The sequence below is a fragment of the Arvicanthis niloticus genome, chromosome 16 (genome assembly GCF_011762505.2).
Source record: "Arvicanthis niloticus isolate mArvNil1 chromosome 16, mArvNil1.pat.X, whole genome shotgun sequence".
NCBI classification, from domain to species: Eukaryota; Metazoa; Chordata; class Mammalia; order Rodentia; family Muridae; genus Arvicanthis; species Arvicanthis niloticus.
Window position 1 is genome coordinate 17,995,235 of NC_047673.1, and position 27,368 is coordinate 18,022,602.

The 27,368-nt window shown below is 43.4% G+C and overlaps 1 protein-coding gene across 1 annotated transcript in view; it reads left to right on the top strand.

Moving 5' to 3' along the window:
- Positions 1-27,368, top strand: part of Kcnu1 (potassium calcium-activated channel subfamily U member 1) — an 82,787-nt gene that overhangs the window by 48,080 nt on the left and 7,339 nt on the right. Inside the window, exons 19-24 of the mRNA XM_076913956.1 lie at positions 3,582-3,789; positions 10,002-10,098; positions 13,178-13,402; positions 16,086-16,272; positions 18,839-18,916; positions 20,244-20,383. Coding sequence (XP_076770071.1) covers positions 3,582-3,789; positions 10,002-10,098; positions 13,178-13,402; positions 16,086-16,272; positions 18,839-18,916; positions 20,244-20,383 — 935 coding nt within the window. The remainder of the gene's footprint in view (positions 1-3,581; positions 3,790-10,001; positions 10,099-13,177; positions 13,403-16,085; positions 16,273-18,838; positions 18,917-20,243; positions 20,384-27,368) is intronic.

Consider the following 27,368-nt stretch of genomic DNA (forward strand, 5'->3'; position numbering starts at 1 on the left):
TGTGGCCTTGTTGGAAGAAGTGTATCATTGTGGGGACAGACTTTGAGGTCTCCTACACTTAAGCTCTGCCCAGGGAGGAACACAGTCTCCTTCTGCTGTCTGCAGATGAAGATGGAGACCTTTCAGCTCCTCTTACACCATGTCTGCCTGCACATGCCATGCTCCCTGACTTGACAATAATGAACTGAACCTCTGAACTGCAGGCTACCCCAACTAAATGTTGTTCTTTATAAGAGTTGCCACAGTCATCTTGTCTCTTCCCAGTAATGAAACCCTAAGACAAGTGGCTAGTGCTCTCAACCATAGGGCCGTCTCTCCAGCCTCCTGATCTCTTTTTTCCCCCAAAGATCATTCCTGTTCCCCATTTTATATTGTATCCTATCTTGGCTTGAAAAGATAAAGACCTTGAAAAAAGAACAAATCATACTTAGCAGTCAAAAAATGGTGTCTTGAAAACTTGTTTCTAGTGGTCAGAATTTATCTTAAAATGGTTATATATACATGCATGCCTACACATGCATGTACATAAAATCAGGCATATATTAACAACAGGGATCAATAACTTTTAGACGATGTATAAATGAAAGGGCTGTGAATTTCATTATTTAGATCTGTCTTAGAGTGTAAAACAACACATACAGCATTTATGTTTTTAAAAAATCTCCACGAATACATTTACCAGCTGTTCAGTAGACAAAAGGACAGATAAAGACTTATATGAAAACCATTTATGAACACTTAACAAGGAAACTCAAAGGATATGTAACAGGGTTTAAGGAGAGCTCCACGTGAGATTCTCAAGCCATTGTGACAGCAGTAGGTATTTTTGGACATCTCAAAAACACACAGTGGCTCTCAGGGTATCCTTGCAGGGACTCCAAGCCTGGCCCTGGTGGCTCTCTGCAATTGCATGGCAAAGACTCCATGATTCCCTCAATCTTGGATCTTTCCAGCCCCTCTGAAACATGTTTCTTGCTCCCTCTGAAACATGATCTAGGCCTAACTGTTCACATTTCTCTGCATTCTTGTCTTCCCCTCTCCCACCGGAAGTTCTCATTAAGCTATATTCCAGCCCAATGTCTAAAGATCTTCCACATTATTTCCCTCAAACCATTCCAAAGGCCTTAAAAAATACATAATGAGGTTTAGCCCAGCAATGACTCTACTTCTTCGTACCATTTTTCCCTGTTAGTAATTTACTGCTGTGGAAAAAACAACTTAAGGAAGGAAGAGAGGGAAGGAGGGAGGGAGGCAGGAAGGATGGACTTATCTTGGGTCACCATTCAAGGAGACAGTTCAGCGTGGTGGGGAAATCTTATCTGTGGGAATGGTGAAGCAGCTGGCTACATGTTCGCAGTGAGGAAACAGAGAGGTGATGAATGCTTCCAGTCAGCTTGATTTCTTGTTTTTAATCAGTCCACAACCCCAGCCCCTAGCATCGGGCCACCTACAGTTAGGGTGGGTCTTCCCAATTCAGGTAGCCTAATCTACATCAGTGCTCACAGGTATGTCTCCAGCCTTGTCTCCTAGGTTAGTCTAGGTTATGTTAAGATGGAAATATATTAAGCATTATGCATGTGTTCTAGGAAACTCAATTTTTCTCTTTTGAACCCTTTGAAAATTCCTCAACAAAGAAAAAGAAAGACACTAAAATGTTAGTATATAATGGTAGTACATAGCTGTAATGGTAAGTCTTTAATTTCTTTCAGCCTTCACTGGTCTCATATCTATTCCCCGAACCCCCCCCTATTGTGGTGTGTAATTGTTGCCTAAGTTAGGGTTTTACTGCTGTGAACAGACACAATGATGATGACAACTCTTATAAAGGACAACATTTAACTGGGGCTGGCTTACACCATGGCAGCATGCAGGCAGGTTGGTGCTGAAGAGATAACTGAGAAGTCCACATCTGGATCTGCAGGCAGCAGGAAGAGAGTGACACTGGGCCTGGCTTGAGCATCTGAGACCTCAAAGCCCACCCCTGTGACACACTTCCTCCAACAAAGCCACACTCAAGGCCAAGCTTCCTAATAGTGCTACTCCCTGGTGACCACACATCCAAATCTATGCCTATGGGGGCCATTCTTATTTACAGCACCAGAATGGCTTATATAGAAATCTTCCTTAAGGCACACACTGGAAAGCACTAGTAAACCGTGTCACAATATTAACAGTTTACCCTTGAGAGCAGGAAGCCATTCCACTGGTCTGTCCTAAAATATGAGAAAATGATTACTTGTGCACTGTCAGCCATAGAAAGACATTTATGGACAGAAAGATAAATAACATATATCAATAAAGTTGAACAGAGTTTCAAGAAGAGATTGGCACGATTGAGTAGCAGCATATGGGTGCAGGAAAAACATGTCTCATATGTTACTTTTCCTGTCTTACAGCATCTTAATATTGTTCATCTAGTCTACTGATTTCAAATGTCTTGTGTTTCTCCTCATGAACATCCTTAAAAGTCATGGTGTGTTCCTTCTCATTTTTTGCATAAGAGGAAATTATTAGTCTTTTAAAAAGATGTATTTATTTATATGAATACGAGTACATTGTCACTGTCTTCAGACACACCAGAAGAGGACATTGGATTCCATTACAGATGGTTGTGAGCCACCATGTATGTGGTTGCTGGGAATTAGACTCAGGACATATAGGAGACCAGTCTTAATCGCTCTTAACTGCTGAGCCACTTCTCCAGCCCAAATTACTAGTTTTTATGTTACTACAATATGTTACTACAATATGTGGAAATTCCCAAGCAGTTTGAGACATATCCTTGGAAGATTAAGACTCTTTATAAGTTTAAATTAAGCCTGGAGGGGGGGGGGGGCGGGGAGGAGAGGCACAAATGCCTTTTATCCCAGCCATTGGGAGTCAGAGGCAGGCAGATCTCTGTGAATTTGAGTACAGCCTGGTCTACAGAGCTAGTTCCAGGGCAGTCAAGGCTACACAAGGAAACCCTGTCTTGAAAAACAAAACAAACAAACAAACAAAGTAAAAAGCCTAAATAGCTAATAAAAGGACCCTCAAAAGGTGATACCTGACAATAGTGAGTTGGAGCATGACCAGTGCGGGCAGAAAGATGGAGGGCTTGTGTGGTTATGTTTTGAGGGTTCTAAAGGAACTCCAGACTCTGCCCCTTGGAAAAGATACTAAGGTGCAGGAATAACTCAGAGACATTTACTCTCACGTGCCAGGTGGACTTGTATATAGAACAGTGGTCCTCAACCTGTGGGTTGCGACCCCTTTGGAGGTTGAACGACCCTTTCACAGGGTGTTCACCTAAGACTATCTTCATATCAGATGTTAACATTATGATTCATAACAGTAGCAAAATTCCAGTCACGAAATAGCAATGAAAAGAATTTTATGGTTAGGGGGTCACCACAACATTAGGAAGGTTGAGAACCACTGCTCTTGATGGGAACCAAAGACTTCGCTATGATTTATCCCTTTCAGACTAGCTAGGGATTTCCAGAGTCTTCCTAGACAGTCAATGGGGAATGGTTTAAAAGTCCCTGGTAAGGAGACAACAGATGATGCGCCTACTCACTGAGGTTGCTGTGTCCTTGCAGCACCAACCATCATGGTAATAGACACCAGCATGAACAAAAACAAACGCACCAATGTTTCGGAATTTCACATGTCATCGGGAATTCCCACTTCCGTGTCAAGAGAAATCTACACTTCTTTGTCAAGAGAAGTTCACACTTCTAGTTCAAGAGAAACTCACACTTCTGTTTCAAGAGAGCAGGGGAGCTCCGTCACCATTGCAAACACCAGGTAAGGACCCCAGGATATAATATCTTATGTCACTCAGCAACTCAAATTCGACTTGGATTGAAACACTTGCTTTATTAGTTCCTTTACAGACCAATGGAGTTGCTGTTTACAAAGTGAATTCATCTCTGCTTCAGCCCTACATCATACTTTTTTCCTATCATTGTTCAGATATTTGTGCCAGTAATAACTCAACATTAGGCGCCCAACTTTCTTTCAGGTCATCTGTCAGGTGCTCCATAACAAAAGTTAGAGCTAATTTGTTAGCTATTCCCAGATAGCATTTTTGTTATGAATCAACTCTTACTTCTGGTAAATTGATACAGAGATTGCCTAAGTTTTTAAACTCGCAAGATGGAACCAAAGAATTCCCCCTCCTCTGCTCTTTTTTTTTTTTTTTTTTTTTTTTTTCTCCATCAGTGTCCGGCCAGCAGGGCATTAAACAGGGGTCCAGAGAGGTCACCTGAAAGAGAGAAGGGGGAAACAGGCAGACCCAAAGAACAGTGGCTTGTCTATAGGCTGATCAAACCGCTAATTTTACTTTTTTCACACAGGGGTTATAGGCACATAGAGTCAGGATGTGGGGAAGGGGATGACGCAGGAGCGCAGGTATTGGGGGGAATACAGATATCTTCCAGAACAGGGTATCAGCTGGGTGAAGGTTCAAGGGACAGGTCACTATGACTCCACCTATGATGCACTTGTCCTTTTCTAAGTTAGTACTATCCACCAAGGCTACCCAAGGTCTATGACTATCCACAAGACCCATGACTACTTGGTCTCATCCAGGCTGGTAAATTTCCACCAAATCTGCCTGTTTACAATATCTTATAGCTATCTGTTTCAGTGTTTTTCCACAGAGACCCAAGAATTTGTGTTAGCAGGCTGACTTAGGCCTATTGCTGATTTTAGGCTTTCAGTGTATAAACAAGGCTGCCCCTGACACATCCGTATATTTAAATTACTACCTGAAGATATGTACCTGTGGCTAAACTGCTAGGTTGGCCTAGTACAAAACCCTGAGCTTGGTTTCTGGCACCACATAAAACTGGACATGTTGGCATTCACTTTGTAATCCTAGCATTTGGGAAGATTGGAAATTCAAGGTTATTCTTGTCTACACAGTATATATGAGGTCAGCATAACTGCATGATACCTTATCTCAAGAGCAAAGAAAAAAAATTTACTAACCAGGAAGTGTTGGGGGTTCAGGAATCGCCACTCAAACCATACAAACATTGATCTCAATTAAGCAAGATTAATTTGTTGAATGCACATCTCAATACTGAACGTTCATGGCCACAAAAAGGACTCAGAAGCCTAATTGCTCTCAGGGTAAACTTTTTATAGGAAAAACCAGGGTCAAAAGTTTAAAGGGCAAGGAGAGGAGCAGTTGGCTTACTAGGGAAAGTATTATCAGCTGACCTTTAAGCTGATTGGTCCTGAGTAAGGTAAAGGGGTGGTGGTGGACAGATAGTGAATGTGGGAACTTCAGAATGTTGTGATAACAGAGCATGAGTATCATAACCGTGGCTTCTTGGCTTATTAGTAGCATTCTTCAGCGCCAGTCACAAAAACCACAGTGAGCTCATACCTACGTGCAGGAAGGGCTGACCGGCGCTCAGCTCTGACTCAAGATATTTTCGACATAACAGTTCATGTCGATGGGTCCTACATAAGCTTTGTGGAATTTCTTAAGATTAGCAAACCTCATATAGAACATTCAGAACATACAGAACGAAACAGGGTATGTGGTCAGCATAACCCTACTCTGAGTCAAGTTATTTTTCTGTGTCAGTGACTGACAGGCATGTTAGGGCAACAATTCGAAATAGCTGGCAGGCATTTAACAAAATGGCTACAGCTATGCTGTCGTGGTGATGGGGACGGTGTCAGGCCATAACAACAGCAAAATGGAGGAAGATTTGTTTAGTTGCCTTTAAAAAGCAGGTATCTTAGTCAGAGTTTTTATTCCTGCACAAACATCATGACCAAGAAGCAAGTTGGGGAGGAAAGGGTTTATTCAGCTTACACTTCCACATTGCTGTTCATCACCAAAGGAAGTCAGGACTGGAACTCAAACAGATCAGGAAGCAGGAGCCGATCCAGAGGCCAGGGAGGGATGTTACTTACTGGCTTGCTTCCCTTGGCTTGCTCAGCTTGCTTTCTTATAGAACCCAGGACTATCAGCCCAGGGATGGCACCACCCACAGTGCACCCTCCCCCCTTGATCACTAATTGAGAAAATGCCTTACAGCTGGATCTCATGGAGGCATTTCCTCAAGGGAGACTCCTTTCTCTGTGGTAACTCCAGCTTGTGTCAAATTGACACACAAAACCAGCCAGTACAGCAGGTCAATCTAAAAGGTTTATCATTCCTAATTTTGATAAAATTAGCTCTGTAATTATGTATGCAACATTCCAGCTTAGCAAGAATAATCATCTAGGAAGATCTTTAACGACTGAGATTGCAATCACCTAAGGGTAAATTTCATGTTATCAATGGAACATAAACGATTATAATGACATTATAATATATGACCAATGTGGTAGATTTTTAAATGATTGCATGATATTAAGTATGTAAGAACTTCACTTCTATAACCTCGATATAAAACAATATGAAAGTATCTCGAAAATAAAATACACACAGGATCCGATAATCTGATTCCTGAATATTTGGCTAAAGTGAATGAAGTTGGTATCTCAAAACAATTCTTTTGGTTGTAGCTTCCGTCACAGTGGACAAGCTGTGGGACCCGAGATTAAAGATGAAAGGGAAAAAAAAAAAAGTGACATGTATCTTTTTCTGTCCACACTGGAATAGATTCACACTTTTTGCCGGTTTTTGTTTGTTTTATTTTGAGACAGGGTCTTACTTTGTAGCTTTCACTCTCCTGAAACTCAGTATCAAGACCAGAGTGCCTTGGAACTCATAGAGATCTGCCTGCCTCTGCCTCTCAGGGCTCGACACCTCACCCAGAGAGGTTCATATCTTATAAAGAAGGCAATCCTGCCCTTTGGGAGAAAATGGGTGTACCTCAAGGACGTGTAAATGCTCACACTCACAGAAAATCTAAGGTGAACTCAGAGAAAACTGCAGATGACTGCCAGGCAATGAGCTATGGCAGAGTCAAGGGTGTTAGCCAAGTGTGTCACAATAACAAGAAAACAACCCCAAGCAGATTCCCAGCATTCCTCAGTGTTGTGATACACTTTCTGCTTTGATTCAGGGGATGGAACCCAGGGTCTAGCATATGCTAGACAAATGCTGTACCACTTAGAATATTCCTGGCCCCCCTTTTAAAAAACCCCGACTCTCTCTCTCTCTCTCTCTCTCTCTCTCTCGCTCGCTCGCTCGCTCTCGCTCTCACTCTCCTCTCTCTTTTTCTCTCTCACATTTTTTTTCATATTTCAGTTGCAAGACTGCGAATTCTCCTCCCTCCCCTCCTCCCCTCCTCCCTCTGGCCCCCACCCCCTTTCTCCATTTCAAGAAACACTTTTTATTTGAGAAGCATCTCACTGAACTCCCCTACCTGGTTTTGTAGTCCTGTTGTAGGCCTCCAAGTGGCTGGGACTACAGGCCTGTGTCATCAGGCCTGGAGTAGTGATCAGTTTTATACTTGGGAAAATGGGTGACATGAGTCTGAATTAGTAATGATGATATCAATAATTAATAATGTTTCGTATATCTCAGATACCAAACATGCAAAGAGACATGCAAAGCCTGTGAGAACGTTCTTGCCTCCCCCCCACCCCCCCCCACCCCCCCCCACCCCCGAGCATTTTCTGAAACTGATGCACTAGTTGGCGGGAGAAGGACACAGGATTAGATGAAGGAAAGGGGTCACATGGTGGCTCAAGCATTCAGGTTTGGTCCCGCTATTTCCCAAGCCAAACAGGAATGACATTGGGATGTGGGTCTTTTACTCTTTAAAGATAGTTGGTAAGTAGGTGTCTGTTGAGCACTGTTTATGTTAAGTAGGCATTGTGCCTGTTGCTGTCTGGATGTAGAAACTTCACTAGAAACAAACAGTTTTATTGCAAATGCTTACACAATGAGTCATTGGTCTGGTTTGAAGCCTCTGGCTTTGGCTACATTATCAATACTGGAGCCTCACCAAGCTTTTCTTTGATATCCTGTTGTTGCCCTGTGTCATGGAGGTCCTGAAGCTTTAGTTCTTCACACGCTCCGGCAGTTCACCAATGGGGTAGATGTTGGGCTGGGCCCAGATCTAGGCCTGGGTACCGACCGCCAGCTCTCCTGCATCCACATTGCTAGGGCCAGCTCTCCCATTTTTCCCAGGCAAAAGGTGGGGCAGGCTTGCCTGCCTGTCGCAGGTAGTGAGGGTCAGGGAAAGCTGGAGCTATCGCTCTTGTGCCCACACCACTGCATAGCCTTTGAGGTCTGGGGTCACTCTCGGGCTCTCATGCCCTCCTGTGGGCTGGCTCATCCCTACCTATTCCACCAGCGCTAGCTCTGCTCTACTGCCCAGAAAGTGAAGGTCCTGCTTTCCCAAGTGCAGCCAGCAAGGAGTGAGGCTAGTTCTTCCACGCTGCCCAGGCACAGGGCAGAGCCAGTTCTGTGCAGCCCTCGGACATCAACATGGCCACCAGTAGCAGCCCAGGCCAGGGACCTCACCATGGCCTTTGGTGTCTGTGCAGGCTGCTCACATCAGGCCGTGCCTCAGCACCCTCACATCTCCAGTTCTGCCTCTCCTCACTGCACACATGGATTTGCTTCTCTTTCTCTCCCATCCACCACTTGTTTGTTCATATTAGTGGGGCACAGGCCTCTGGGTTTCTTCCCCTCCACCCAAGCTATGCTGTATGGTGACAGGCAAGGTCTTTGCCCTTAATTTTCCTATAGTGTGTGATGAACAAGGAATGGCCTAAGGCACAAATGCAAGAAGAGGTATCCTTATCCATCTGTCCTGAATCAGGCTGGGGTTCCTGAACACATCCCACTCTGCTCCAGACAGATCACAGGGGTGGGGGTGGGGGGAACGACACATACCTGTTTTGTTTTTATTTTGTTTTGTTTTGTCTTGAGACAAAGTCTCACTGTGTAAACCAGGTTGGCCTTGAACTCACAGAAATGTCCCTGCTTCGGCCTCCTGAGTGCTGGGATTAGAAGTCTGAACCACTACGCCTGGAAAAGTACTGATATCTTTAAGGTTGACAATTAGTTCATTTCTTTTGTTAATAAATTTTAAAGCAAGATATGGTCATATAAAAAAAAAAAAAACCCAGCGTGTGGTGGAGGCTGTGCACAGTCTGTGCTGCCCAATCTGTGTCCCTTGGTCCTGGTTCCTTGTTCCTCCTGCAAGTGGTGGGGTAGACAGTTGGTGAGCATTGCCGATGATCTGGACTACTTTCCCGATACTGTTCTCACTCTCCTCATCGGTGATGGGGTTCAGCCTCCACCACACTCAACCTCCTCCTTGCTGTTCCTGCATCTCTGCTTGGCTAGGAATGGTGGGGGTGGGGAGAGGGCAAACATGCCCAATCGACACATCAGGGTCCTGTGGCCTTTTTCTGCGAGAACACCCACAACCTGTGCTCACTCTTCTCCCTGCCTGCTGGATTCTGTCTCTGCTGCATCCAGTCACGGCTGTGTTTGCTTGTCCCATGATCCTGACCACGAGAGAGGTGCTCCAGTGGGGTGGGTGATCAACTTTACTGACCTGTCTGTTTCAGATTCCATTTGCCTCTCCCGGTTCTGCGATCATGGCTCTGCTCCATTCTCCGTTCTCTTGGCCATTGAATTCAGCCTTGACTGTGGTCCCAGCCGTGCACACTCCCACAGGGGTCTCTCTCTACCTCACACCTTGCTTCTCATATTTCTCTGGACCTAATTTGCTGTGTCCCACCAGTCCATATATGGGAGGGAACGACAGTTGGGTATTTCGAGCAAGAGCATTTTCTACCTAAGCCTTAAGCGGAAGCTTTACAATTTATCAGTTATTGCCTTTCAACCATAAAACACAGGAAAAGATCTTCAAAGTCCCTGGCAGAGATAGAAATGTTTTGTACTTTAAGGGTTATAATTTTGGGTTGTCAACTTGTGTCTCACTGGAAATACATCAATATACCCCAAGCTCCCTTAGTGTTAGAATGAGCCATGTGACTGACGCTGGCCAATGAGCTATGACTCCCGACCTAAGCGTTATCACCCTACTTTCCTGAACTTTCTCTCCACTCTCTCTGCTCAGGTTCATACCAAACGACCCAGGGGACAATGACGACATGCTGGACAGCAGTGGCATGTTTCACTGGTGCAGATCAGTGCCCTTGGAAAAGGTGGTTCTGGTAGGTCACCACGCCTCAGAGTCCCAGTGAAGAGTGACCATAATTACCAGTCAGCTCTTTTGTAAACCATGAATTTGGAAGGAAAGTTACATCAGCCACACACATCACAGACCACAGGCCATGTGGCACGACATGAAGACTGGGTAGTCTGCTGGGATTGAAATGCACCCCGCTTTACCTATGAGGTCCTTCTTTGAGCAGTTTATCTGAAATAACTACTTCCTACAATGCTTTCCTGAAACCTAGCAAATCTAAAGGTGCCAGATAAACATATTTACTACAGTGTACATATTTACAACTTAACACATTAACTTAAAAAAAAATCTGTTAAATGCTGCCTCTCCTAACCCCTGACCCCTCCCCCTCCCCTGACCTCTGACCCCTCCCCGACCCCTGACCCCAAGCCTTGTATATACTATAGCTCTGCTCTCAAGCAGACATTCTTCCCATCTATGACTACCTAATAATTATAACTATTTTCTTGATTTTCAAAAGCACACATACCATTCCTCCTATACCCCACCTCGGTGGTTCAATGCCAGTACCCTGACAGAACATGTTCCACTATTTATGAAACCTGAGCCCTCATTTGATCAGAATCATTAATCTCTCAGAGCTGTCACAGCAGCAGGAAGACTCCTCCAGCTGCCAACCCAGTATCTCAGCAGTTCTATCCACGCTAAGTAAATAGCCACAGAGCAGTAGCCAGGTGTGCTTTCAATAGAAAGCAGGTTTTAGAAAAGCCAAGAAGCTGGATCCCGATGGACACACTGAAGAGAAGCGGGGGGAGGGGGGAGAGGGGTGGGAGAGAGAGTGCTTTTATTAGATCACATTTCTTAAGCATGAGAACAACATTCAAGTGTCCTCTTTTTAAAAATCTCTGAGCTTTGGGCAAGGGGGAGTAGTATACACCTTTAACTCCAGCACTTAGGAGACGAAGATAGGTGGACCTCTGAGTTGGAGGCCAGCTTGATTTGTATACTGAGTTCTAGGCCAGCCAAGATTACCTGTGAGATGCTATCCTCAAAACACACACACACACACACACACACACACACACACACGTTAGAGCAATGGCTCAGCGGTGAAGAACACTGGGTGCTCCAGAGGACCCAAGTACCTATCTAATGTTAGAGTTACTAATGTAACTGGAGTTACAACTGTCCATAACTCCAGTTCCAGGAGATCTAATACCCCCTTCTGGCCCGTGGGCATAATACACACACGTAGTACAGTCATACATGTAGGCAATGTATATACACACATAAGATAATAAAATATCTTTATAAAACATTTTAAATTAGGAAACAAATACCCAATATAGGAGCTTAATAAAAACTGAGGTTGGCTAACACCTGTTGAACAGTGCTCTGCTTTCAACTTCGAACATTTAGAGATATTGAAAGCCATAAAAGTTAAAAGAGTTGGTTTACTTACATTGCTAAGACAGACAGAATACAAAGTCAAGCCTCTTGCTACATTATCACCAAGCTCTCTGTCACTTCCCACTGCCACAAGAGATGCCTATTCTCGGAAAGAAATCAGTCTATGTCTTCAGTAACTTTGTAGTTTTTATGTGTCACTAAGAATCTGGGAAAATCTTAATCTAAATGTGTCTTTTACTTGCCGGTTTGTTTCCAATTTAGAGAAATAGAGAGTTTGCCTGTTGATAATAGCATGAAATACATTAAATGTTTGGGATCAAATGAAGTTTTAAAATATGATTTATTTAAGCATGCATGCATGTGTGTGTGTGTGTGAGCGTGTGCACATCTCTCTGACTCTGTATGTGTCTCTCTGTGTTTGTGTGTACATGCATCTACCACATGTGTGTGGGTACCCATGAAGGCCACAAGAGGGCATCAGATCCCCTAGATCTGGAGTTACAGGCTATGAGCCACCCAAGGTGGGTGCTGGGAACTGAACAGAAAACTTAAGGTTTTAACTTCATGATGAATTTCCTTGACTTGGTAAAGAATTTATCAAATCACTTCAGTTTATCAGATGTAATCATATGAATTTACCGAGAGTCAACCATTCTTTTTTTAAATTTATTTTTATTGGCTATTATATTTACATTTCAGAATTTATCCCCTTACTCCCCTTCCCCCTACCACCGAGGAACCTCCTATCTCATCCCCCCTCCTCATGCTTCTATGAGGATATGCCCCCGCCTACCCCCCCACTCCCACCTCCCCACCCTCGAATTCCCCCCCACTGGGTGTTCATCCTTCATGGGACCAAAATGGAGTCATGGGTCCCTCTCTATGTGCTCCCAGGCTGGGTTTAGATCCTGGGGAGCTCTGGTTGGTTGGTATTGTTGCTCTCCTCATGGGGCCACAAACCCTTTCAGCTCCTTCAGTCTTCTCTCTAACTTCTCCATTGGGAAACCCTTGATCAGATCAGTGGTTAACTGTGAGCATCTGCCTCTGAATATGTCAGACTCTTGCAGACTTCTAAGGAGACAGCTATATCAGGCTCTTGTCAGCATGCACTTCCTGCCATCCACATCAGTGTCTACCTTTGGTGACTGTACATGGGATGGATACCCAGGTGGAATGGTCTCCAGATGGCCCCTTCTTCAGTTTCTGTCCCACACTTTGTCTCCATATTTGCTCCCTTGAGTATTTTTGTTACTCCTTTCTTGATACATGAAAAGGAAGTTTCACGATGAGAACCCATTGAATACTACAACATGATGTACAATTTAATGTAACTTCCCAGGTTCTCTTGAAGAGACAAGTTTAGCAATGGTAGTTGGAGATCTGTGTTTTTTTTTTATTTAATCATATATTATATGATATATACATATACATATACATATACATATACATATACATATACATATACATATACATATACATATACATATACATATATATATATATACATTACCTATAAATACCTGGTGCCGATATCAACCTCACCAGTTACATATAAGTATCATTTTTTTATAAGCAGTTGAAAGATTATATTAGTCTATAAAAGTTCTGCTCTGGATGCATCTAGAGTGTTAGAGTGGGAAGGAACTCTTACCTTGTTTGTAAAATCGACCTGATACTGGCATGTGTATCCTTAGAAACGAACTGACAAGACAAAACACGAATTTCGGAACCACATCGTAGCATGCGTGTTTGGAGATGACCACTGTACCCTGGTGGGGCTTCGGAATTTTGTGATGCCCCTGAGAGCCAGCAACTACACGCGGCAGGAGCTGAAGGACATAGTTTTTATTGGGGCTCTGGAATACTTCCAGAGAGAATGGCGATTTCTCCGGAACTTTCCCAAGATACACATTATGCCTGTAAGTATCACTTGAGGATAAGAGTACTAGTATTAGTAATATAGTAATGATATTTATAGTTTACAGTTATATAGCACCTACTATGCGACAGACCAGCTGAACAGTTACGTATATTCACTTTTTTATAGTCAGGTGGGGTAGAATATAAAGATACTGAATGTTAGGTTTGGGAACAGTAGGTCTTCAAGTGGATAGCTTGTCCAATATTATAGAGCATGTGAATGAAGTGAGTAGAATTTATATCCAGACATTACAGCTCCCGAATTTGTGTTCAGACTGCCATGTCTTATGGTCTGTGTACAAATGAGATTGTTTTTTCTATGTGAGTCTGCTTTTCCCTTAATGGTTAAACCTGAGCTGGCTGTTTAATGGTTAAACCTTTGGGCTCCGACCTTCCCATCTCTTCTGGACACATCTTACATAGAACGCAGCCGCACGTGGGCCCCCACAGGGAGGATATGGAGAGGAAATATGGAGCTGGGTCTCCATCGAAATGGACCTGTGGTTGGAATGGCATTTTCCACTGTGACTGTGTTAAGAGGTGGGACCTAAAGGAAGTGATTGGGTGTGAGGGCTCTGCTCCCATGACTGTGGTGACACTGTCCCCTGAGAATGGGGCCAGCCGCTCAGGGAGTGGCCAGCCGCTCAGGGAGTGGGCTCCTGATGAGAGGGGCAGTTGGGATAATTTCCTCCAGCTCAGCACATGGAAGCTGCAAATCTGGGGAAGCCAAGGCTGTACCTTATTCTGGCAGTTGAACTTGGTAATGTGTAAGATTCTCCTTCATAATACTGGTTTGGAAGCATGAAGGAGTCATGGAGACTTGTCATTGTGAGAGGACAGTAGAGGGCACTGATGAAGATGCAGCCTCAGTAGAAGTCTCGAGATTGAAGGAATCAGAGAGAGGAGTTGAGGCTTAGCACCATGTAGCATATTAGAGTCCCTGAAGAGAGCTTCAGAGGGGCTATTGGAGAAAGTACAATCCAGCTGCAGCAGGAGATTCCCAGATGGGAAACCTCATTACCTAGGACAACCACCAAGTACAGCTGCAGCTGTGGAGTGGAGCTGGCCTGAGCCCAAGAGGTGAGCCATGTGTTCTGTCCCATTGGAGCCTAGGTGATCATTCTAGAAAGTCTGAATTATACACTGTTGGGCTTTGTTTTGGATGGATCTGATTCTATGTTCTGGTTCTTCTTGGAGTAAGAAAGTATTTAACTTACATTTTGTTTTACAAGATTCATGGTTAAGAGATTTTGCAGAGGTTTTGAACATTGACAGGGACTATGTTTTAAAAAGACTGAATTTTTAAAGACTGTGGGACTTTTAAAATCATTTATGTTTTATATTGCGATATATGAATTTGGGGGGAAATAAACAAGAAAGGAATGTTATGGATTAATAAGCGATGTGTGTGTGTGTGTGTGTGTGTGTGTGTGTGTGTGTGTGTGTCTAGCTGACAAGGGGTCAATTGTACTGACTAGTTTTATGTCAGCTCGACCCAAGCTGCAGCCATTTGGGAAGAGGGAACCTCAAATGGGAAGATGCTCCCAGCAGATTGGCCTATGGAAAAGCCTGTGGTACAATTTCTTGGTTGGTGATTGATGTGGGAGGGCCATTGTGGGTGGTGCCACCTCTGGGCTGGTGGTCCTGGGTGCTATAAGAAAGCAAGCCGAGCAAGCCTTGAGGTGTAAGCTGGCCTCCCCCATGGCCTCTGCTTCAGTTCCTGCCTCTGGGTTCCTGCCCTGCTTGAGTTCCTCTCTTGACTTCCCTCTCCAGTGGACTATGATGTGTAAGTATAAACCCTTTCTAAGTTGCTTTTGGTCTTGGTTTCTCAGCACAGCAATAGAAATGCTAAGACAAACCCCCATGCACCCTGAAAGTGGGGCTTCATTACCAACTATTTGGAGCACACAAGTAGGATGGGAGATGTAGAATTAGCCTTTAGCTCCAGGATCTGTCTCTCTGTCTCTCTGTCTCTCTGTCTCTCTGTCTCTCTCTCTCTCTCTCTCTCTCTCTCTCTCTCTCTCTCTCTCTCTCTCTTTTTCTCCAACTTTTTCATCACCATGGTCACCTTTTACATTCTCTTACTTGAGCTGTCAGAATGGAATTTTTTAAAATTTAATTTAATGTCATGTGCATTGTTGTGAGGGTATCCGAGCCTGGAACTGGAGTCACAGACAGTTGTGAGCTCCTATGTGGGTGCTGGGGATTGAACCTGGGTCCTCTGGAAGGGCAGCCAGTGTTCCTAACCACTAGGCTATCTCTCCAAACCTCAAATACTTTTTGTTGTTGTTGTTTGTTTTTCGAGACAGGGTTTCTCTGTGTAGCCCTGGCTGTCCTGGAACTCACTCTGTAGACCAGGCTGACCGCGGACTCAGAGAGATCCAACCTGCCTCAGCCTCCTGAGTGCTGAGGGTAAAGGCACATGTGTCACCTCCGCATCTGCATCAAAATGGATTTTTGTTCCCCATCCTCTCATCCTAATTCCTCCTCTGTGAGGGGTCCTTGACTTCACTTCATAGTAAGATAGTAGTTATTGATCAGCACAATAGACAACTGATAACTGCATTTTAGTCAAGCCAGCAGAGATGTTAGCTAAAAACTGCATCACCCAAAAAGACCCAGCACCATGAACCACAATGGCCTTTTGACACTCCCTTCAACAACATGAAATTCTCTCCGTAGGGATCAGCGCTCTATACTGGAGATCTGCAGGCAGTCAACATAGAGGAGTGCTCTATGTGTGTTATCTTAGCCACCCCTTACAAGCCGCTGAGCAGCCAGATTCTGGTGGACACCGAGACTATCATGGCTACCCTCAATATCCAGTCCCTGCGGGTGATCTGTCCTGCCTCAGTGTCTTCAAAGCCAGGTCAGAACAACTCCAGAGAGGAAGAGCCTAAGGGGAGAGGGGGAAGGAAAGGTAACTGACCCTCCACAAAAACTTGAGTTGTGAGGAGGAAGAAGGATGGGAACAGATGTCTCAGATTTTCTGACAATGCTATGGGAGTAATAATCCAGTTATTTCCTCTGGAATTCTTAGTACAATGTAAACCTATGTCCACCCTTAAGTGGAATTCACATACATCAGTTTCTTATTTTAATAGGAAAAAAAAACCACTGAAAAACCCAGGCATTATTTTTGCTACTATTGGAAAAATAATTTTGTTCATTATTGGATAAAATTTTGCTAATATTGGAATGCATAACTTCTACTATATTATGACAATAAGAGATTAACCAGTAACCATTGATTCTTATGGATGGTATTCAGTTATTGTTTTAAAACCTTAACTTCCTTTATAGGTTAAAAAGATTTTAAAAAAAAAAGGATTCTAATTTTTTTTTTGAGACATTGTCTCACTATGTCCTGGAATTCACTATGCAAATCAGGCTGGCCTTGAATTCATAGAGATCCACCTGCCTCTGCCTCCTGGTTTGCTGAAGTTCAAGGTGTGCACACCATGCTCTGCCCAAATGTTGTTTTTGTTTGTTTCTTTTTCATGGCTAGTGATTTTCCATCTCTTACTAATTCAGCAAAAAGATGCTGATTTCCTGTGATGTATTAGGTTCTTTGTCGGGAGCTAGAGGTTGGCCCATAATGCACCAGTTGAATGGTGGACAGGCTTCTTTGTATTTCCTTAGGCCAGTGGTGACAGTTTTGTTTGTCATAACTGGAGAGACACTGTCAGAGTTTAGTTGGTGAAGGGCACACAGCGTTCAGTGCATAGGCAGCCCCAAAGATCAAGGTCAGTAGTACTGAGACTGAGGAAGTTTGTCCCTCATGTCTGGTGTGAAAGTAGGGGCTTTTCTATGCTCTGAATAATGATGTGAAGACCTTTATGTTCATTAAAAGCTTCTGGCACTGTAGCTGGGCAGATACTCAGCTATTCTAACCCGACAATGCTGGTTTGGCCTACTTCCCAGCCATGTACCCATTACCTGCCATTTTAGTCTCACCCCGGCACCTCCTCCTCATCTGTCTTCAAATGGTGACTCCCCTGGTCTCCACCTAAGACCCTCTCCCTATCTCTGGTCACGGAAGTCCAACCTTTTTCTCTCCTACCCAGCTATAGGTTGTTCAGCGCTTTATTCGACCAATCTGAAGGTGATGGAGGGCAGTGTTTTACAAAATACTGAGTCAGAAGATCATAATGATCATATGGTATTTGGTATATCATAATAATGGTAATACCAAGGTCCTACTGCATCCAGATCTCTGGGAACAGAAATCAGCATTTGAATACACAGTACACAAAAAAACACCCTCCAAAGGTCTGGTGAGCCTTTGATAGAGGCAGGAAATCTACACGGAGACATTCTGCTAAACTCACACAGGAAGCCAACACTAACTGCCCCATAGTTATTCACCCCAGGATGTTGGGTTAGGTAGACAGAAGTGAGGCCTCTCCAAAGGATCTCTAAGAGCACCAGACCTCCTGGACAGGTCCATGAGAAGCTTGAAGGGTCTCCAGGAAAGCTCTGATTACTCTCTGCCACATTGCAGGGTGAAAAGGTTGGCAAACTTAAGAGTGAACCAAATAATCTGAGCATGGGGGAAAATTAAGTTTCTTATACTGCAGGACTCTGATAGTGACCTCTCCCATCAAAGACCATTCGTTACAGAATGCCAAGGCATTCTGGGTAGAGGCAGGCTGTCAGAGTGAGGGAGACACAAGCAGTGTCCTTTAGAAGATCTTGACTGGCAGATAGCACTAGGAGTAGAAGTCTGTTGTAGGGTCTCCAGGGCGCTCACGAAACAGCACCAGCAACGAACTCATTACTCCTTCCTTAAAAATTCTGTTAAGAATATTGTGACAGGAGGCTCCAAATGGCTGAGATCTTACTCAAACACTAACACCCTACTGCTTGGAGACTCTCTCTCTCTCTCTCTCTCACACACACACACACACACACACACACACATCCCATCCCTCTTTCATAAAAAGAAGAGACCAAATACAGTCATCTAGTCAATCTTCTGTCAAGGGTTCTGCATCCGTTGATTCGACTCAACTAGAGACAGAAGATATTCAAAGGGAAAGTCCATCTATATTAAACATCTAAACACTTACAGACCTTACCTGGCTGTTCTTTAAGCCTCGGTAGTGTAGCCATTTACAACGCATTAGGTATTATACGCTGTCTGAGGTAACGTGAGGTCCTTGGGAGAATATGCTTTGGTGATATGCAAATAACTATGGTATTTTCTGAAAAGGGGCTTGAGCAGCCAAAGATTGGTATTTACAGGGACTCCAATCTTTGTAGATGTCAAGGGAAAATTATAATTTTTTTTTCTTAATGCGGAATTGAATTTGGGATTTGGGCCAGCAAGTAACTTTGCTGAGATAAAGCATTGGGTCACGTGGAGTTACTGCACATCTGACTAAGTTTTATGAGCTGTTTATTTGTGCTTCTTGTCTCTTTGTTGTCTGTAGACGTAAAGACAACATCTACGTTTGCTGGTTACGAAGGGAAGGCAAGATACCAGCAGATCCCCATTCTCACTGAACTGAGTAAGTTGTGTTTCAAGCAGAATATTTAAGGAAAAAACCTTTATGGTGCATCTCAAGTTCTTTCTAGATCCACAGTCAGGGGATTAAAGAACCAGATTGGGTCCCAGAAACCTTTGAGGGGCTGTTTGAATGCTCCCTCGGGCTTCAATGATGAAGATGTCATCCATGGAAGCCTGTCTTAAGTATCCGAACCAGTACCTGTCAATCAACTTGCAATCACCTTGAAGCCAGATGGCTGCAAGTTTAATGTATATCTTCCATCTTAACCATCTCTAACTCCTAAGATACAATACATTAAGTGTATAGTTAGAGAAAATGGTAAATGAAGGTGGTAGGTAGGAGATGAGGTATGTCCAACCACTCGGCAAGGACCACAGCCAAAGACCTTCTGGAAATAGACACCCGCCATCATGTTAGCTTACAAGTCACCTGCTGACTGCTCAGTCTTTCCTCTTCTTTGCTGGAAACGGTCGGGTTGAAATGGGAGCTTCAGGTCTGTCTTTGGTATAGCATATGCTACCTAAGGAAGAATGGGGAGGAATTTTGAGGCCCCTGGTTTAAATGACCCAGCAGAATTAAGACAAAGTCAGACAGTATGTATACGTATAGGTTAGAAGACAACAGGGAACAGTTGGAATTCTCCTTTTACCACATGGGTCATTGGGATCAAACTCAGGTCATCAAGCTTGGCAGCACGTGATTTTACCCTCTAAGACCCTTCACATCCCACTTTGTTTTTTTGTGACAGGATCTGTCATTGGCCGGGAACTCACTAAATGAGCTAATATGGCTGGTCAGAGAGCCCGGGGACCACCTGCCTCTTTTCTTCCAGCACTGGAATTATAAAGATAAACTACCATGCCTGGCTTCTCATTATTTTAATTTTTATTAGTATTTTAATTTACTGTGTGTATGGGTGTTTTGCCTGCATGCCTGTGTATCAGGCACATGCCCGGGGCTCACAAAGGCCAAAAGAAGAGTGTAGGATTTCCTGGAACTGGAGTTCTAGACAGTCGTTTCCCACCATACGGGTGCTAGGAGATGAACCCAGGTCCTCTGGAAGAACAACCAGTGCTCTTAACTGCTGAGCTGTCTTTTTCAGCCCTGTGGCCTTTTAAACATACTCTTGGCTCAAATAGCTCTTCCTGCTTGTGTGACAAGCGTTTACTGATGAACTTCTATGGGGTGAAAGGAAGAAAAGTCCATGGGACACTCCCCCCACCCCCTCAGAGCTTTAGTCTCTCAGAGAGGACTGAGCTTAGGAATGGAGGCAGCAATCTCTCATTTGCCACGTACACTGGCCTGGCCTTCCAATCTTGTCTTGCAGAGAATCCGGCCAACATCCACTTCATTGAGCAGATGGGTGGACTGGATGGAACGATCAAAGGAACTAGCTTACATCTCAGCACGTCTTTCTCCACGGGTGCTGTCTTTTCAGGCAACTTCTTGGATTCTCTCCTGGCCACGGTAGGTGCTAATGCACCAGAGTTCCCCTCTCCCACCTTAGGAGCAAGCCCCTCATGGAGAAGCTATAGCTCAGTGTTCTAACCCCTTTAAAAAATTTCCCAAAAAGGTAACTCTACAGGCATCATTTCAGATTTTCACATTTTCAAGATTACAGTCCTGGTGCAGGGATCCCAGATGCCTGGGGGACAAGGACTGTCTCAGTTAGGGTTTCCATTGCTATGAAGAGGCACCATGACCAAGACAACTCTTATAACATTTAATTGGGGCTGGCTTACAGGTTCAGAGGTTCAGTCCATTATCATCACGGTGGGAAGCATGGCAGCATCCAGGCAGACATGGTGCTGGAGAAGGAGCTGAGAGTTCTACATCTTGACCTGAAGATAGCTAGGAAGAGTGTCTTCCACAAGGGGTTGAGCTTGAGCACTAGGAGGAGCCCTCAAAGGCCACATTCACAAAGATGCACTTCTTCCAACAAGGCCACATCTATTCTAACAAGGCCACACCTCCTAAGAGTGGTACTTGCCATGGGCGAGCATATTCAAATCACCAGAGGGACCAAACTTGGATCTTCACATTCGTCCAAGCAGACCAGACTCCTTGGTGTCAGAGCTCTGTAGATCATGTGGAGCCCTGTCATTCATGTAGAAATCACCATAAAGGGAATGTAGGCCTTTCAAGGGAAAAGGGTTGGCCTTGGGTAGGTGCCAGGAGCCTCTAGGCCTGCAGAGGGTAAAGAAGGTGCACAGAGTAGTATTATGGTATAGTTTTAAAGATTGAGGGTCTCTGGATGTTCTAGCTCTCTAACTATACTGAAATGCTGGTGATAAGTTCTAAAAAGTCCTAAGAACTTTCTTGCTCTAACTGGGGGATAAAAAATTGGCTGACTTAGGCAATTGACACCTGTAGCCTAATAGCAGGCGATTATGTAATGTGGCCTTTGTTCTATTTCAGTTGGAACTTCCAAGGCCCTAACTTTCAGCCTTATGTCCCAGGAAGAAAGGGGGACACTTTGAAAAGTGATTATAGCATTTATTTCTAAGTTTTAAAAAGTTTTCTATGAAAACTCTCTAAGAAAAAGGGGAAAAGTGGAACAATCCTAAGCAGGGCAAGAGAAAATTTTTCTTTCACTCTTTTCTTAGGAGCAATAAATTTCTATTGAACCAGGAGAAGAAACTAACACTCACAGAAGGAAAAACTTTTACATAAGCAAATATGCATAAACTCACATAAATTCATATACAGATTCACGCATGTGCATTTATACATTTCCATTCAAGCCAGTTGGGTCCAGCTTGCATACATTCTCATCATTATATTTACACACATACTTACATATGTATTTGGAGCAAAAGACCAAGCATCAGTGCTGAAAGAACACACTCATTCTCATCCTGGATGAAAACTGTGCTCTGATCGTTATTGCATAGCGGAAGAAAAAGCTTCTACCCTTTTAATGCTAAATAAACTAAACTCGAGTCTGTAAGAAGAAAGTTTTGTCCGCTTTAGTAAGACTAAGCCTGCCTTGCCATTAAGAATAGACCTGTTCTGTCCCCTGGTCAGGAGAAGCCTGCCTGCTCCTTCTGCTCTCTCTGCAGCTTCTTTTTCCTCTTTCTCTCTGCATTTTGCATATACCTCTCTTAGTTTTTTATGTTACCTATAATTTCTAAGTTATTCCACTCTGCTTTCTCCTAATCTTGCTCTCTCCTGCTCTGATGTCACAACAATGCTCTTACTCTCAGTGTCTTTTCTACCAATGCTATGCCTATACTCTTAAGTTCTTCTTGAGTTCAGTTCTGTTTAAAAAGTGTTCTGTCTAAAAAGTCCTCCTCAGCTCAGTTCCTCTGACTCTTCTCTTTGTCCTCAGCACTTACACATCTTTCATAATACATGATCACATGGTAAAAAGCTCATCACGAGTTCACACATAAAATCAAATCATAAATTGAAATAGAAGTTTACAACAGAGAATGTTTACATGCACATCCATTAAGACTAATTATTTGGTTAAACAGTCATCACCGGTCACAGCTCCACAGGTTCATTGAAAGTTAAAAAACATAACTAAGTTATTAGTCTAGTTTTATATAGATAAATCCAGTCAATATTCTGTCTTTTGTCCTGGCACCTATAATAAATTGTTAGTTTTATTACCTTTGTTTAATTGTTTTACAACCTCTTGGAATGTGCACTGATTAGTAGAAAGTCTGGTTACTAACTAGAAGCAATTAACTGGTGACACACGGGAGACTGGAAGAGTTCTCATTGCAGCTTTGACTATCAGAAAAAGACCTAATAGCAGTCTCACTATAAAAGAGCTTAATAATCACTGATATAATTTTAGGAATTTAGGATAATCATTAAGACTTAAGAAGTCATCTATTTGTCTATATAGCATCACTACAAGACAGTACATCTTTGTAGATCTACAGAGATCTGCTCAAAGGGGGTGGGCTATTACCCAGTGATTGTTAAATATGTTTAATAACAACAGGAAAAGCATATTGATAGAAGGAATCTTTCCTAAAATGATTTATTCCTGGGCCTTGCCTGTTGGAGCTTCGTCATAGATATAATCTAAATCGAAGTCATTTCAGGAAGATCACCTGCTAGTTATTATCTTGTCCTATGATGGCTCCTGACAGGTATGAATGTGAGGTTTGTTCAGGTCTAAGCCAAATCTCATGCATTGTCCCTCTCTTGGGATCCATTTTAAGCACTTGGTGATGGCTCAGTAGTTCATTGGCAGTGAGCAGGTGACTGGCATTCATTACAGGATTCCCATAAGTAGAGTTCACTCTGAAAGATCAAATGAACGCCTAAACTGTGCTGGTCACTGTGCAAGGATGTAGCAGTGACTGACTTAAACATGGGTCACTAGTGACACAGAAAGAATGTATAAAAGGGCAAAAGTTAGGGGAGATGGGAAATATGAAGTGTAGAGAAAGGGTGTCAGTTATGGTTATGACATGGGAAGGGGATTCTGAAAAGACACATGCACATCATAATCTGGTTGAGGGCAGACACCACTCAGAGCCTTGGAGATGTTGGAATCTAAAGATCCAAACCCATGGGAAGCGCTCTTTCAGAAATACCCACAGAAGAGAATCGCTGCAATCGCATGAGGTTTATTAGATGAATAGGTAGAATAACAGTAGCCAGTGCACCGGGCCCTCCACTCTCAAGTGAAAAAGAGGCGCCATGGGTGACCAGAAAGGATGGTATATATATAAAGTTCACAAAGACAGTCAATTGCTTCTTAGACAATAAAAGAGATTTCAAACATCTGTTCCCAAGCCTGGTTTCCATCCAGCCTCCATCCCAATTTACAACCAGGCTCTATCTTAATTTACATATGTATCTTGCTCCAGGGAGAATTCCTTTTAAGTGACTTCTGTTTACCCAGGTGTTTTATTGTCTCTATCTTGGGTCTTTTGTGCTTTTGAAATGTTTATTCAAGCCCTTGGAATGCACCCCAGGGGCAGCTAACACTTGAGTGTAAATTGAAACTCTGAACCTAAGAATCTTTCATGTTGAGACCTAAAATTTCATTTTTACAATTTATTCTCACAGAGAAGCATGTTCCAGGCAGGTGTAAGGTAAGAGCAAGCATACTCTGGGCATCTGAGGTATTGTCTAAGACCCAGAGAATCAGTGTGCAGCCATTTAGGATGACTTTGGGAACTCCTGGAAGGAGACGGTGCAAGCCACTGCCTCAGACTGCTCCCTCTGGGACTTTTCAAGAGACGGTTACAAAAAGACCAAATATCAAAATGCAGATCTTAAATGCACAAGGCGCTGAGGAAAGATGGATAAACATTCTGCTTTTTGCAGTTCCACATGGAGAAGGCATTGTTCTTGAACTGAGTGGTTGTCTCAAGGCAGTTTACACATGCAGTAGAGCATAGCTGGACATGCAGTCTCTCCATGCCCTCAGCACTATTCAGTACTGAGGGAAGTACATGGCTCTGTTCCCCTTAGCCACAGGGAACATCACAAAAACCCCACTGAGCTCTCAGACAGATAGCTCTACCTTGGTACTAGATGAAACCAGGGACAGGCTCTCAAGTTCCTGAAGGGTAAGCAACATTAACCCCTGGCCAAGCCAGACATATTTGCATTGAAGAGAATCAAGTCAGACTCTTTCTCTGAGCTAACTCTTGTTAGTACCGTGTAACTGGATCTCACCAATGTGTCAATTAACTTTTTAACAATTAAACCAGCAAAGGAGGCAGACAGTAACTCTTGATGAGCTTGACCTGCAGAAAAGAGACACCATAGATGGGCTGTAGTTCTCTGTTCTCTTCAGATACTCTTAGGCCGGAGATCATCCCCGTTTGTTATGAGTGTGGAACACCTACAAACAAGTCAGTTTGTCATCATCCACAAGAATGGGCTCTTGATTGAGAAGGATGTCCCATAACTAATGTCCACCACCTAACAGCGCTGCACTGAATCACGTGTCCACACATGCTTTTCAAGGGATATATTGTAACCATGGCTAGCTATCAGGATAGATGGAAAAGTGTTGGAATAGTAAAAATTTTACGAAGCAGTGTATAACATAAGCCATCCTAGGAGACTCATTTTTTTTTATAGTCTGGAACTAGATATTGGCACCGAGGCTCAGTGATGCCTCCAGTCACTCCCTATGTGAACTTGGTCTTGTATAGTCTGAGTACTACCTAACGTGCTTCTGTTTATTGTACCAATGGGCTTTAGTCAGTGGAAGAGATTGACATCATCCTGGGGGTGGGGTGGGGGAAATAGGCTACATAAAACCTTGTAAGTATTATAAAGCCCGTGGTGAAGTCTACAGGAAAGAGACAAGGCCTTTTATGAAAGTGTAGTCTATAGAAGTGTTTGTCACATCAGGTCAAAAGCAACACTGGCCATCAGCTAACCCTTAATGTCCCTTAAAACTGCATCTTGGTTAAACAGATAAGGGCACAGGCAGCAATGGAGCATCAGTGTAGAGTCATTCTTATGTCATGGAGGCTAGTTTGGGTCTCAAGCTACTAGACGGCCACCTGGTGCCTTCTGTTCCACCTATTAAGTCTTAATGATGTGTGGCTGTGGTAGGAAATCCTAACAGCCAAACTAGGTCTCCAGCCCAAAATACAATATTCTTTAGACATGTGTATGTGTTGGGGTAAGGGGTATGTGCATGTGAGTGCAGATACCCACAGAGACCAGAAGAGGGTGCCAGATCTCCTGGAGCTAGAGTTACAGGTGGTAACAATTGCTTATAGGTTTCAGTTGGTTAACTTTAGTGGTTCATTTACCAGGAATTTTTAATTTCTCAGTTTCTTCTTTGGTCTACTTTTCATCAGTGAGTAATGAGCGTTTAATCTCTGTGAGTCTGTGTAGTTACTCAAAGTTTGTTTGCTGTTGATGTTTATTGCATTTGGGACACATGGGATACATGGAATTATTTCAGTTTTATGTGCTTGTTGAGCTTTGTTTTGTGTCCCAGTATGTGGTCTATTTTAGAGGAACTTCCATGGAGTACTGAATCAATTTTATATTCTTTAGTGCTTGGGTAGATTACTCTGTCAGCTAGAACCATTTGATATATGGTATAATTTAGTTCTGATAATTCTTTTTATTCATTGTCCAGACAACTACCACAGATATCTGTGGAGTATTGAATGTGGGGTACTGAAATTGCCCACTGCTGCTGAGTTGGGATTAGTCTGTGTTTTGAAATACAATAGTACACTTCTTATGAAATTGGGTATGCCAGAGTTTTTAGGATTATAATTCCCTCTTGATTAATTTTTCCCTTGACTGGGGTAAAGTGTCCGTTATTTCTTCTGATTGGTTTTGACTTGGGATCTGCCCTGTTGGAGGGATGAGGATAGATGCTTACTCGTTTCCTGGTCCTGTTTCTTGGAGTACTTTCTCTATCCTTCCCTGCTAAGGTGACGCCTATCCTCTACATTCTCATAGACAATAAAACTGTATTTTCTCCTTTCTTTGTTTCTTTCTTTTTGGGTTTTCAAAACAGGGCTTCTTTCTGTAGTCCTGGCTGTCCTGGAACTCACTTTATAGACCAGGCTGGCCTCGAACTTCACAGAAATCTAACGACTGCCTTTCCTCAGCCTCCGAAACATGTGCAAACCACAGCGCAAGCACAGGAGAGCAAGGCCACACAGGAATTCATTGACTGAACTCAATACACTGAACAGGAGAAATCCCAGATGCGGGCTCAAGGGTTTTCATTAAAGTCCTGAAGGAGAAGACAAATGGCAGATGGGTCCGACCCGGGCCCGTGGGTGGGAGATGGCACTAAGACCAACGCCAGCAGGCTGGACAGCAGTGTCAGGAAGATGTACTCAAAGTCAGCCAGATGAAAGAACGTTAGTAAGAACATTAGCTTTTTTTTTTTAAAAAAAAAATAGAAATGTAAGAAGTGAAAAAAATTATAAAATAAAAACCACAATGTAGAGTATGCGGACAGTTCTAAAATCCTCACTGCCAGGGAAGAGAAGACTAAATTGCTCTCAACATCTTTCTCGCTCTGGGAATGACGGCAAAAGCTGGCCAGGGTGTAGAGAATGGCGGGCCTTATCCAAAGCTTCCAGAAATGTAAATTTCCACAGACTATATGGCAATCAGGGTGGAGGCTTCCCCCCATTTAAAACTCTGGCTGGAACATGATTCAGTGGTTATGAGTTCCTGTGCAACTGCAGAGCCTAGAGTTTAATTTCAGCATCTGCATGATAGGCTGAGTGTGGATCCCCACACTCCTGATGGTGAGGAGACAGGAGAATTTGCTAGTCAAAGCCATACAGCTCCTGAGGCAGTGAGAGACCACACCTCCCCCTCAAGGCATAAGGCCAAGAGTGATAGAAATACACGTTGTTCCTCCTTTGAGCCTCCACACTTACACAGGAACATGGACCATCACCCATGTGTGTGTATGTACCTTTTACACATACATACACACAGGAAAAACTTTGAATGAACTTTATTATTTTAAAAA